Genomic DNA, 14039 nt, shown 5'->3' on the forward strand with positions numbered 1-14039 from the left:
GTAAACTAACCTATTTGCTTTCTGTCATACCAGCCTCCATGATCCATCCACTGGCGCAGCAGTTCAATCGGAGGCTGGGCTCCATACGTTTCCAGCATGGGCATGTTCAGATCATCGATGAAGAAGATGAAATATTTGCCCAAAGGAGGCCCAAACACACCTTTACGTCTGTGAATGGGATATATGTGACTAATGAGGAAACATTACAAGCAAGCCTTGTTATTTCATGAACAGATGGATGTAAGGACCTTCTGTCAAGTTTGCTGTCGATATAGTCTTGAGTCTGGTTGGCGGAGGTACGGGCGGAGAACGTCAGAAAGTGTGTTATGTATTCAGCAGGCATGTTTTTGAGGAGCTTATCTGACATGGTTAAAGTCTTTCCTGTGCCAGTGGGCCCGATGCACAACACCTGACCAATCAAAGAAGGAACATAAGTCTATGTACAGTGTCCATCAAAAAAATACTGTGCATTCAAACATGCAACAGTCGAACATTTTATAAATATTACATACATTTAATAAATAAATATTATTCTTTTAAAAATACTTTTTATGTATAATAAGACAAAACTACATACCGGCTTCTTATTAGACAGCAGCATATCTATCAGGAAGGACATGCGAACAGTGTCGACCGTGGGAACAATGATGTCAGAGTAGCTAGTTTCTGGGGTGATGACCACTTCCTGTGCATATTTCATCCAACTGACCCACTGCACCTGAAGCATATAAATAATTAAATGAACGAATGGTTCGATATTTATTTTAACCAGTACAGTACAAGCATCTCCTAGTAATAACTTTACCAATTTTAACGCTCCAGTTGAAAGAACTTTACTGGAGCAGTAACAAATGTTCCCTCACCTTCCTCTCTTTTCCCTCTTTCTCCTCCTCATCATCAAAACGACTGATTCCTGCATCATCTAAATGATAATCGTACACCAGTCCCTCCTCTGGGAAACACAGTTGAACCTAAAAAAAAACAATCATGAGGGTTTTAAAATGCTTTATGCAAAATTTGGTTCCGAATACATAACTGCATATAAAATCAATATAAATATAACATGTGCTTTGTATTGTAGAAGATTTTGTAAATTGTTTCATTGACCTTTTCTTTAACCATTTTGTTCCTGAGCCAGGCACTGAAGCGTTGGCAGCTGGAAGCATCACCTGTTGCTCCAACACTCCATATGAGCGAGAAGATAAACCATGGCTCAATCAGCACTTTCAGTCTAGACAGTTTCTCCTGGGATATGGGTCTCTTGCCCTGACCATACAAACACATGCAGGTAATTTTAACTGAATTCAACCATTCTGCTACAAACAACACTCAAAATCTCTGACCTCTTGTGGGATGAAGGGCTGGAAAAAACAGTCCAGCAGTCGGAGCAGAGAGCAGGTGAGATTGCTGTCCATGGAGGTGATCACCTCCTTCACTGACTCACGCACAAATCTAATGGAGTCCTGAGAAAAAAACATGCCAACAGCTAGAAAAACTTGATAATGAACCACATAAGTTATATTATTTGCTGTTTGAAAGAGAAACAGACTGTAAGGGACACTCCACTTTTTTTGAAATTATACTCATTTTCCAGCTCCCATAGAGTTAAATTAGATTTTTACCAATTTTGGAATGCATTCAGCTGATCTCCGTGTCTGGCGCTACCACTTTTAGCATAGCTTAGCACAATCCATTGAATCTGATTAGACCATTAGCATCGCGCTAAAAAATAACTTAAGAGATTGGATATTTTTCCTATTTAAAACTTGACTCTTCTGTAGTTACATTGTGTACTGAGACCGACAGAAAATCAAAAGTTGCAATCTTCCAGGCAGATATGGTTATGAACTATACTCTCATTCTGGTGTAATAATCAATTACTTTGCTGCCGTAACATGGCTGCGAGATCCTCAATGATATTACGCAGCAGCCGAAAGTAGTCCCTTTAGTAACTTTCAATGGCAGCGGACTATTTTCAGGCAGTGCGTAATATCACTACGCCTGCTGCAGCCATGTTACATCAGCAATGTCCTTGATTATTACGTCAGAATGAGAGTGTAGTCCTAGCCGTATCTGCCTAGAAAATAGCATCTTTTAATTTTCTGTCGGTCTTAGTACACGATGTAACTACAGAAGGGTCCAGTTTTAAATAGGAATTTAAATAGGTTATTTTTTTTCGTGATGCTAATGGCCTAATAAGATTCAATGGATTGTGTTACGATATGGTACATACCGCAACGTAAACATTGACGCGAGTTATAACCTCCAACATAAATCTTTTTTCTTGGACTACAACAAACACAAAGATTGTATGCAGTTTACGATTGGTGATGTAGACAAGAACGAAATTATCATAATTCCTCCCTCTTCGGACTCACAGCCTGTAAGTTAACTTCTGTCAGCATTGCATTGTGAGCGAATCTTTCAAACATGGTAAAGAGCGTCACATTTCCGGCTGACGTCAGAGGTATTCAGGCCAATCACAACAGAAGGTCTCTGTCCTTCCAAACGAAACTGTTATCAATTACATCTGAGATTTTGTGATGTGACAGCAGGTTTTATCACCTGTACAAACTTCTTGAAGAGAGAGTCAAGTTGATCTCTGTAGGGTTGAAATATGGCAGGGATGTTTCGAAGCCAACACGCTGTGAACGGGGTCAGACCTAGAATACTGGGCTCAAGGTACACCATACCACAGCGAGAAACTGTAGCAGGAGACGCCACAGCCAGGTCCTGCACCTCAAACATCATTGTCATCACCTGAGGGGCAAAAGCTTGTCAGATATTCACAATACAGAAAATCACACAAAACGCAAAAGAACTTCTCATACATCAGTGAGTTTGATGATCTCTCCTGAACTCAGGCACAGTTTCTTGTTGTCATCCAAAACTGTGTTCATGTTCTCGATCCACACAGCATCCACCGGCCCATCAAACATGTACCATTTCTTCTCCTGGTCCATGGCTACCGCTCCAGCCCGAATCAGACTTGGCAATATACCATCTGTCCTGCATTTGGACAATTTGTAACACGCTTTTAACAACATTGCAGTAAAGCTTAACAAAATCATTGTTTTGTAGAGTATTCCTTTTAGATTCATGCATTTGGCAGATGATTTTATCCAAAGTGACTTACAGTGCATTAAAGGTATACATACAGTACGTGTTTCCTGGGAACTAAACCCACAACCAGTAAGCCGCTAACTTAATGCTCTACCAGCTGAGCTACAGAAATATCCCCAAGAATTAATGTTTTCCTACAGTATATACAAAATGCACTCACCATTCATGAGTGAGCTGGTCGAACTCTCCGTAAAGCTGCCCCATGGTGATGGACTTTGGGTTGAGAACATATGTGTGTACAGTCTCATAGACCCCTCCACTAACTGAGGGCTGGCCTTTCAGGGCCGTCATGGCCGCTCCCAAAACTTCATAACACTATGGTACACATGTGAGAATGAATGAGGAAATTAGATGTGATAAACATTTGCCAATAAAATGCATAAAGTTTAAAGGGGCCATGGCATAAAAATCTGACATTTTCCATGTTTAAGTGCTATGATTGGGTCCCCAGTCCTTCTATCACCCTAGAAAATGTGAAAAAGATCAACCCAGTAACTTATTTTTTGGTAAACCATTCTCTACAAGCACATGAAAAAATAGGTTGTTGAAATTTGGCTCTCCTTATGATGTCATAAGGAGCTCTTATTATAATAATACCACCCCTTAATCTGCACTATCCAACCACAGCACTGCCATTAAAGCAACACTATGTAGTTTCCATGTAAAAATGACTTACAGCTCCCCCATGTGGTTGAAAAGCGCAACAGTGCCTGGTATCAGACACTCTTCTGCAGGAAGGGGGAGGGGCGGGGCTGTGTTTCCTACCCTCCACCGCCACTTTCAGAGTGTGCTTGTAGCAGCTAGGAGGCTGCTCAGGTTGCAGCAACAGTACAATTTGTCCAGTTAAAAGTTGTTCTATCACTGAAATAATTTTAGAGACATTATTTAAAGGTAAAAAAAACTACATAGTGTTGCTTTAAGTTCAGAGAAAAGCACAATAGAGTTTTAATTGCAACAAACCAGCATCATTGTGATCAGTGTTTGAATTTCATCAGCTCATTTGCATTTTAAAGGACACGCCCAAAATTTCACATTTTTGCACACACCTACAAAGTGGCAATTTTAACATGCTATAATAAATTATTTATATGGTATTTTGAGCTAAAACTTCACATATGTGCCCTGGGGACACCAAAGATTTATTTGACATCTTAAAAAAGTCTTGTGCCATGGCCCCTTTTATTACAATCATTTGTACATTAATTAAATTAAGTTATAATAAATTGTAAATTCTGCTACATTTGTGCAGTAGTATGTGTTTTACAAAAGTAGACCTTAGTTTTCCCAGAGCCTGATGGTCCGACCAGCATGAGACCGTGTCTGACTACAGTGGTCTCGTACAATTGAATACATTTGGTTATGTAGCCTGCAGCACAGAAGGAACATTCAAACATTTACATATATGCATATATATGTGCATTTTTTCATACTGTATGCTAAGAATCAACAACAGAAATAGCAAAAAGTAACAAATATGCTTTATTACTTTGATTACCGTATTTTCTGGACTATAAGTCGCTCTAGAGTATAAGAAGTCATTCCGCATCACTGAATCCATTGAATTACATAAACACAGGAGCAGCATAACGCGGACTCTCGCGACTGTAACAGTAATGGTTTCTCTTGGTTCATATAAAATAATTTTGACGTATAAGTCAAATTCTGACTATAAGTTTCAGGACCCACCAAACTATGAAAAAAGTGTGACTTATAGTGTGGAAAATACGGTATACAACAAAAATTATTTGAATTTGCAAATGAACCATTTGAAATTGATGAATTAATTTCTTTGGTTCTCGTATTAATCACACTCACCGTCCACATCTTTAAGACACTTGTTTGCACACACATTTCTGATGGACTCTTCCAGGGTCCCATAGTCAATTGGCTCCTCACGGATCTTGGGAAAGAGATCGGACACAATGCCATTAAAGAGCTTGAGATCATCCTGGAGGAACTTCGGGACGTTGACGTCCCTGATGGCCCGCAGGCATATCAGCTCCTGTACACAAACCAAAGTCATGAGTGATGCGTAAATAAAGACAAAACAGCATACCAGATGTTACAGCTATGTACAGATGCTGTGTATCATCAAACCTCATTCATATCAGGGTTTTCTCTCTTCAGGTTTCCAGCTGCGGATATCACAGTTTTTACAGCTCTCATCCCAAAGTCATAGTGATCCTAAAAATAATATACAGCAGTGAAATTTAAAGTAATAGCAGAATTAAAACAGTTTATGCATAGATGGCATAAACAGCCAAACCTGTGAGCTGAGCTGTTCTGAAGACAACTTGAAGGTGCTGGTAATTTTTTTAGACAGGACTTTGGCATCGCTGAAGCCGAAAGAGTAAAGAGAGATCTCTGCTATCATAGCGTAGTCAGGTATCATCATAGCCACAGGACGGAAAAGGGCCTAAAAATCACATGTGATACACAAAAATAATAAGACTTATTCATATTTCTTTTATTTATTGAAATAAAAATATAATTTCTGTAAAAATATCTAAAAAATAATAATTTAAATGTATTTTCTTGATGAGCAAAATGACCTAGGAAATATAAAATCTATAAAATATAAAATGTAAGCAAATTTGTGCTTAAAACAAGCAAAAAAAATCTGACAATAGAATAAGAAAACATTTCTTGAATTAAGTGTTTATGAAAAAAGTAAACTTATTTCAAGAAATGTTTGTCTTATTCCACTGACAGATTTTTTTGCTTGTTTTAAGCACTTATTTACTTAAAGTTTATATGTTTTGTCTAAAAACTAGACTTATTTTTCTAGGTCATTTTGCTCATCAAGAAAATACATATTTATTTAAGAATTTTTAGATATTTTTACTGAAAACAAGACAAAAATACTATGTAAGAAAGTCATTTTTTGCAGTGAATTTATGAAAAACACTGCAAAAAATGTTTTTCAAGAAAAAAAATCTTAGTATTTTTGTCTTGTTTTCAGTAAAAATATCTAAACATTCTTAAAGTAAGATGCTTTTTCTTGATGAGCAAAACGACCCAAGAAAATAAGTCATGAAATGTAAGTGATTTTGTGCATAAAACAAGCCAAAAAAATCTGCCAATGGGGTAAGCAAATTTTTCTTACATTTTTCTTGAATTTAGTGTTTAAGAAAAATGTTCAATTTTTTTTTGCTTAACCCATTGACAGATTCTTTTGCTTGTTTTAAGCACAAAATCACTAAATTTGATATTTTTGGTCTAAAAACTAGATGTATTTTCTTGGGTCGTTTTTAGCTCATCAAGAAAAAGCATCTTCATTTAAGAATTTTTAGATATTTTTACTGAAAACAAGACCAAAAAATACTAAGAATTTTTTTCTTGAAAATAATTTTTTGCAGTGTAGATAGGATGAAACTTTTTTTCATTTTGTTTGTTTATTTATTGTTTGTTTGAAAGCAGGTGGTCTGTTCTTTCATTTGATATATTTGTATGTTTATATATTTTTAGAAGAAAATTTTTCTTGAATGCATTTTGCAAAACTTTTGTGAAAATCACAAAAAATGCTGGGGGGGCAACTTTTTTAAAAATGGCTGGCGGGGAATGAGTTAAAGGCCTGTTCACACAAAGGACAATAACAAAAACTATAGACCAATTTAGAGTAGACGTCACAGTTACGTCACTGCAAGCTGCGCGCGCAATGCGGTTGCAGAAAAACAGTGGAAATGAATTAGACACGAGTGAAAAGAGCAAGATAACTCACTGGAAAATGTCCGGTTGTGCTGTTAAGTGTCAGAATAAGAATGCCAAAAAAGATGGCTTTCATTTTTATAGAATACCATCGTCAAAGACATCATTTGAAGATAAACGTAGGTGTTTATGATTACGATAAGCCCTTAAACGGACAGAATGGAGCAAGGAAATCATCTGGAAATCTTTTAATAATTAGAATAGAAAATAAGTAGAGAAGATGTCCGGTGTTCTGTCAAAGTCTGTTCCCTCCATGTGTTTCTTATAGCGTTTTTATCATGTTACAATTATAATTTATTATGGAGGAAATAATAAAAAACAGGAAAATTATGAAATATTTAATAAACGCTATTATATATAATACATGATAGTATTGCTTTTACATGTACTTAAGCGATTCAGACTGTAAAAATATTTGATTTAGCAAAAAAGAACAATACATATACATTACATAGATGCATATCAGTAGCCAAGCCATTTAAACTTTTTATCTATCTAAAAAAATAAACGTAATGTGATAAAAACGCTATAAGAAACATTGCACTAAAGGGAAACATAAAGGAATCAGACTTCGACAGAACACCGGATCCATAAAAATCACGGTTTAATGCTAAAACACTTCACAACCCTACTGCGGAGCAGTCACTTTCTGCAACCAGTTTGGCTCCGCCCACAAAAAACGTCATCTCTGTTTGCAAACACGAAATTGGTCTATAAGTATATTTTCTTCCAGCTGACAAATGATAAAAACATTGACAACCAATCAACTCACTCGCTCATTAAAATATAAAACTTGTTATCGATATAGACATCTGTATAGGTATGATTCTTGGTGTGAACTGGCTTTTGGAATGCCATTTCTGATCTCTGCACCTTTAAATTGTCCGGAAGTTCGGTTCGGCCCGCATACCCAGGGTTCATAGTGATAAAGACAGCACAGGATGAAACAAGAGGAATTTCGACTCCTTCAAACACAAACGTCTTCACCTGTAAACATACAACATACATAAACTGTGTGTTTAAAAAGAAACGCAACAGTATATACATGCTGTGTGTGCGTTTACTATCTCACTCTCTGCTGTTGGGCTTTTTGTATGGTGGTGATCTGTTGTGCCACAACTGACAAAACCTCCACGTCGATTCGGTTGAATTCATCAAAGCAGGCCCATGCCCCTGAACTAGCCAGGCCTTTGAGGAACTTTCCCATGGCCATAAAGTCCAGCTGATCGGAGCAGTTAAAGACCACAGTCTGGATAGCCAGAGCTTTGCCCAGGTCTTTAGTGGTCTCTGTCTTTCCAGTACCTGCGGGGCCTGCTGGGGCACCACCAAACTTTAAGTGAAGTGCACCGGTTAGGGTAAGATAGCACCTGTGTAGCAGACAGACAGTGTTTAAGCATAACCTTATAGCAAAAGCATTAACAAAGAAGATCGTCAAATTTTGGATATGTATAAATAGTGTTTAGTTTTGTGAATGTCACCTATCGGTTAGTGGAGTGATAACAAGTCTTCCTGAGTTACCCAGGTACTCATAACCATACAAGAACTCAGCATTCACCGCTCTGATGTACAAGTCATCACGCCAGTAATATCTACAAACACACAAACATCTTTAAATGACTTTAAATGCAATATACTGCATACCATACAACTCATTCAAATAAACACAGAATGGGTAGTCATTACCACATATAACAAATATTGTTTTTTGTATCAGTGTTCAAACCTCAGCTGACTTATCCACTCAAAGTCATTGACGTTGCAGACTTTTTCCTCCACCAGCTTGGCAGCCACATCTTTGGCATGTACCTCAATCACGATGAGGGCAGACAGCACAGCACGCTGCATCTTGGACAGGCGACCTCGCACCAGCTGTACCAAATCTCCCAGCTGTTTGTGCACATGCCCTCACGTTACAACACATCTTTAAAAAATCTTCCTGTTGACTAGGTTTTTATAGTACTTTAGCCGGAATACTTTACATTGAATGCTTGAAACAACATACCTGTGTCTGTAACTGGGGGTAAAGTCTATCGGCCAGGTCTCCTTTCTCCAGAGACTCTGACACCTCTTGAGTCCAAAACGTCTGACAGCCGGCAATCACCACTTGACCGGGCCAGGACAACACCCAGTCGGTACGAGGATTCTGCAGTGTTCCAATCAAACAAGGTTCATTAACAAAACACAAGCCGAAAGAGCATAGATGTACAACACCAAACAGCTGATTTGTGACATCATGCGAGCAGACTGACATTAACCTCAACGTATGCTTGCAGCGAGCGGCTGATGTTGTCTCTCACGCTGGCCTTCATGGACTCTTCCACTTCACGCAACCAGTTCTCCACGTTCCCAGATGGAGATACTGGGACGACCAACTGCACGACTTCTCCCTCAGCAGAGTACATGTGCGTGATTAGCTGATCTGACTGAAACTGGAGCTGTACATGACAGACCGTATACTATTAATTAAATAAAATATTATCAGAAGCTTCTAGCTGAAAACAAATTGTGAGAACTATTGAATTATTAAATTATTGCACAAATCAAACAAAGGTCCCCAAATGAATATTTATAGCAATCCAATTACTTAAAGGGCACTTTTTTAAAGGGACTTTTTTTGAAAATATGCTCATTTTCCAGCCCCCTTACCATACGTAGGGTGACCATACGTGCCATTCTTCCCGGACGTCTTCCGGAAGTCGTATTTGTCGATCGCATACGTCATAGAGGATTATTATTATTATTACAGAAAAGCAACTGTTACATTTTAAGGTAAAAATGAAACTACGATTGTATATCTTATGTTTTTAACTGAATGGCGTATGCGGTCAACAAATACGACTTCCGGAAGACGCACCGAAATCCTATACGGGATGCGTCCGGAAAGAATGGCACGTATGGTCACCCTAGCTAAAGTGGTAGCGCCAGACCCAGAGATCAGCTATATGGAGTGTAGTAAAATCCATGTAAAGTGAAATTGATATTGATTAGGGTCTGATGTTGGTATACTATACAGGCTGATGACTATATAAAATATAACCTGCATCGGAAGCCTTACCCTGGCAACGTTTTCAAAGCATTTACGGAGATGTGGCTGCACTGCTGTTGGGTCTGTAGTCTGAGACAGGATCTCCAGTAACTCATCATCTGATAAAAAGTAAAACCTGCAGCCAAAAATAAATGTTAAAAATTTGGGTAAAAACTTTACATCTTAATATAAAGTTCACATTTGCATGTAATTGCCCAAATAATTTTTTATTGCAGATCTATGGATCTCAACCATTTTCAACTTCAAGACCCACCATTATCCAGTGGTGTTGCCACAGGGGTGGCACAGGTTGGCAGTTGCCACCTCAAAAAAAAAAAAAAAAAATTGCCACCCCAACAGCAGATTTTCAAATTGATGTTTGTGCTCTTGCCCCTCTTTTTCCAACCTCATAGATAAAATCCTGAACATGCCTCTGACATTTTCCACAATTTTTGACAGCTCACAATTTTTATGCAATACAATTTTCAAGAGGTTGGCATAACAAGAAAAAATATCCATTATAAACATAACCAAACACTAAGAATTTCCAAATGTGATTTTGGTATTTTAATTTTATTTCAATGCTTGTTTTGTCTTATTTTAATCATTTTTACTTTGAGGCTCCCTTGTAAGTCATGGCACCATGGTTGAGAAACACTGCTGTAGATCATGCAGCAGAAACATATAAAAACTACAGTTTATAAATATGTAGCAAAAAATCCTTAAAATATCCTTTCTTAAGAGATCACGAAAGAAAATGAATAAGATAAGGTATTTTAAATGATATTTTGACACTAGCACAAGATAAGAGGGACCAGATCAGGCTGGTTTTCTTTGAGTTGTTGCTTTACATATCACAAGATATACAGTATAAGACCAGTGGCACCTCGTGACTGCTCATCCGAGAGGTGCAAATTCAAAATATGTGTTTGTTGCATCATGTGAACCATGTGTTTTGTCAAAATAAGTGCCTGCTGCACACGCGTCAAAACCGTTTATGATAAAAGAGACACCCAGGTTCACAAAATACACAACAGACACTCCCTTAACAGTAAACTCTGATTATGCATGAGATTATGCGAGTATGTGGCAAACGCAGGTATCTCTTTTATCATAAACCTTTTAGACGCGTCTGCAGCAGGCACTTATTTTGACAAAACACAAGATGCACATAGGTTCACTCGACGCGCATAACACATATTTTGAAATTACGAACCACACACATGACGGGAAAAAACATGTTGTGACGAGCTTCGCATCAAGCGCCCCTCGAAAAAAGAAGTCACCGGCTGCCACTGTATAAGACCATAGGACCATATAAAAATGACTGTTTTAACCTGGGGAAGGCGCTGCGTTTGGTCTCCAGGTATTCGCTCAATCCTTTCTGCACCAGCTCCAGTAAACTGTTACAGTCTTTGAGGCTGGTCAACAGGCGTGCATCAGGACATATGGACATCACCTGGATTTACAAACACAAGCACATTCATAACAACTCAACTGTATGACTGTGGAGTATTAACTTTAATCGGGGTCTGCTCTGGTAACCTGTTTATTTTCATGAGCAGCATTCATGACCTTCCTCCAGGTCCGCTCCATGGTCTGGTACCTCTTTCCCTCCACGGGCAGCTGACGGTTGATGTCATCAGAGCTAAAGATGGGTTCCATGTACAGCCATGAGCGCTGACAGGTCAGCCATTCCTCTAAAACATCCTGACAGCAGGGGGAGACACAATGCACAGAAGTAAGACTATCAAATGATATCTTACATTGACCTGCGTTAAATACAAAAAAGTTTTTCAATATCTTTTTTGGTGTTGAGTCATGTTAAGCAATAATTACCAGTCTCTAAACTATTTCTATTTAAGGCTATTCAATCTAAATGAACAAAACTGGAATATAACATTGGCTTACCTGTGTCATTCTTAATTTACTCTCCCATTTACTGATTCTCTCCTCAAAGGGTTTTTTATAAGGGGAGAAGGTCATACTCTGGGTCATGACAATGTGGTCATCCAGGAGCTGAGATGCTTCATCTGGGCTCTTCAAGATGTACGTGCCTGTCTCCTTATATGGCATCACCTCAAACATCACTGTTGACCAATCTTCCTCCATCTTGTTCAATGCCTAAGACATGGCAATATGAATGCATGAGAGCAAACAAACTGTTAAATGTCTACAGAAGAATCCTATTATAAATATTGCCCCATTATCAGCACTGTACTGGACTCACCTGCTCTATAGCGAATTCTTTTCCAGCCTCTTGAGCCACATGTGTTATTGCCTCAATGTGGTCTTGCAGACCCAACTCCAGACAATGGGAAAATGTGAGGTTTGCATTAAGCTTCACACTGTTGTTAATGCGTTCTGATAGAAGCTCCCAGTGGCGGCTTCGCATGCCAGGATTCCTCAGGCCCCGGATCAGAGGAACAAAGGGACGAAACTCTTCAATCTTGGCCCGCATTTCAGCTGCCACTTCCTGACAGGCTAAAAGTATCAACGGAGGACAGAGAGGAGACTCAACATCAGGAACACTGTTAGCATTAGCACAGAGAAAGAACACAGTACTGTGTCCTTTCATCTTAAATACCCCAACCTGTCTTCTGACTTACCAGGAATGTCTTTAAAATGTTTGAAACACTGGTGCATGGTCTTGTAAGCGTCATTGACATTATGCTCCAGCTGCTCTGGGTTGATGGCTGACAGCGGGTCATTGAGCCAGCTTTCATGCCAGCGCAGCCAATCAGATGTCGTCTTCCACAGATCATGAAATGGGTGAAATTCTCGATTCAGCTTCTGTAACTCAGTGTACTGGACCAAAAAAAAGCATATCAGGAAAAACAAGAGCTTATTTGTCTCTTATCTTGCATGTCGTGGGTTATCTTACATTTGTTACAGGTTTTCCAAAGTGTCGTTCTCGATTGTTGTAAAGCTGTGCCATTTCCTGACACTCCCTTAGCTGCTTGTCCACTCGCCGCACCTCATTGGCCACCTCGTGTGCTCGGCCAGTGTTTGTGTGAGCGGCAAATCCAGCCACCAGCGTCTGAAAATAAACAAAACGATTATTTAAAGGGGACAATTCTCAAGACATTTTTAAGATGTAAAAAAGAGTACATGTGAAGTTTTAGCTCAAAATCTTATATAAATAATTTATTAGCATCTGTAGATGTGAGCAGAAATGTGCCGTTTTGGGTCCTTGTAAATGCAAATTAGCTGATCTCCAGCTAAATGGCAGTGCCGTGGTTTGGATAGTGCAGATTAAGGGTTGATATTATCCCCTCTGACATCACAAGGGGAGCCAAATTTTAATGACCTATTTTTTCACATGCTTGCAGAGAATGGTTTAGCAAAACTAATTTACTGGGTTGATCTTTTTCATTTTCTAGGTTGATAGAAGCAATGGAAACTCAATTATAGCATTTCAGATTTTCATGATATGTCCTCTTTAACATAAGAGGTTTATGACTAGATATTACTTTTTTGTCTTCAGAGTTTGGGTTCATTCACTGATAAAGACTTACATCCTCTTATCTTATCAGCTGAGGATTGTTCTCCTAAACCATTTTGGCACGTTATTGAGGAGAAACCTAACATTAGTTTTGATCCATCTAATAATGATCACAGATTCTGACCTGAAGGAAGCTCAAGCGTTCCATGAAGATGTTTTGGTCGGCCAGCTGTATCTTCTGGAAGCGTTCTTCTTCTTCAGCATGCTGGACTCTCACTGTCTCCATCTGGCTCAGGATCTTGCACGGCCAAGCCATAGCTGTCCATCTGCACATTCAACATAATTTAGTATTCTTATGCTAAAACGCTGATAAAGGTTAGTTATTCATTAATCATTTGTTACACAGTAAGAAAAAATCAGCTGAAGTCATTGGGCTGATTTCAGATCAAAAGCGATTCCCTCTTAATCCATAAAAATGGCATCTAACTTACTTCTCATTGACATCCTCATTGGAGAGACTGTAAAAGAACTCATCTATAAGATCATAATCTGATATAGCTTTGGATAAAAGCTCCTAGCGGAGAAGTCGTGAGAAGGGGAAGACAAAAACAGAGATACCATCAACACACTGTGAGAAAGCTTTAAAACATTTCCAAAATATATGTGATCATCCCTCTAAAATCATGTTGAGAAGTTTGTCACAACATGTATGTAGCCCGTTATGTGTGTGTGGTTCAT

General features: G+C 38.6%; 1 protein-coding gene across 1 annotated transcript in view; it reads right to left on the minus strand.

Moving 5' to 3' along the window:
- Window positions 1-14039, minus strand: part of dnah1 (dynein, axonemal, heavy chain 1) — a 51097-nt gene that overhangs the window by 29091 nt on the left and 7967 nt on the right. Inside the window, exons 16-43 of the mRNA XM_065240988.2 lie at window positions 13793-13875; window positions 13486-13627; window positions 12741-12896; window positions 12466-12664; window positions 12087-12340; window positions 11768-11980; window positions 11402-11566; window positions 11194-11315; window positions 9887-9992; window positions 9087-9266; window positions 8834-8974; window positions 8555-8718; window positions 8310-8420; window positions 7904-8198; window positions 7705-7818; window positions 5390-5539; window positions 5221-5307; window positions 4939-5125; window positions 4398-4489; window positions 3284-3438; window positions 2832-3009; window positions 2566-2760; window positions 1344-1463; window positions 1108-1266; window positions 864-971; window positions 578-718; window positions 249-409; window positions 11-168 (exon numbers count right to left, since the gene is read on the minus strand). Coding sequence (XP_065097060.1) covers window positions 11-168; window positions 249-409; window positions 578-718; window positions 864-971; window positions 1108-1266; window positions 1344-1463; window positions 2566-2760; window positions 2832-3009; window positions 3284-3438; window positions 4398-4489; window positions 4939-5125; window positions 5221-5307; window positions 5390-5539; window positions 7705-7818; window positions 7904-8198; window positions 8310-8420; window positions 8555-8718; window positions 8834-8974; window positions 9087-9266; window positions 9887-9992; window positions 11194-11315; window positions 11402-11566; window positions 11768-11980; window positions 12087-12340; window positions 12466-12664; window positions 12741-12896; window positions 13486-13627; window positions 13793-13875 — 4336 coding nt within the window. The remainder of the gene's footprint in view (window positions 1-10; window positions 169-248; window positions 410-577; window positions 719-863; window positions 972-1107; window positions 1267-1343; window positions 1464-2565; window positions 2761-2831; window positions 3010-3283; window positions 3439-4397; window positions 4490-4938; window positions 5126-5220; window positions 5308-5389; window positions 5540-7704; window positions 7819-7903; window positions 8199-8309; window positions 8421-8554; window positions 8719-8833; window positions 8975-9086; window positions 9267-9886; window positions 9993-11193; window positions 11316-11401; window positions 11567-11767; window positions 11981-12086; window positions 12341-12465; window positions 12665-12740; window positions 12897-13485; window positions 13628-13792; window positions 13876-14039) is intronic.

This window comes from Paramisgurnus dabryanus, chromosome 14, assembly GCF_030506205.2.
Source record: "Paramisgurnus dabryanus chromosome 14, PD_genome_1.1, whole genome shotgun sequence".
NCBI lineage: Eukaryota > Metazoa > Chordata > Actinopteri > Cypriniformes > Cobitidae > Paramisgurnus > Paramisgurnus dabryanus.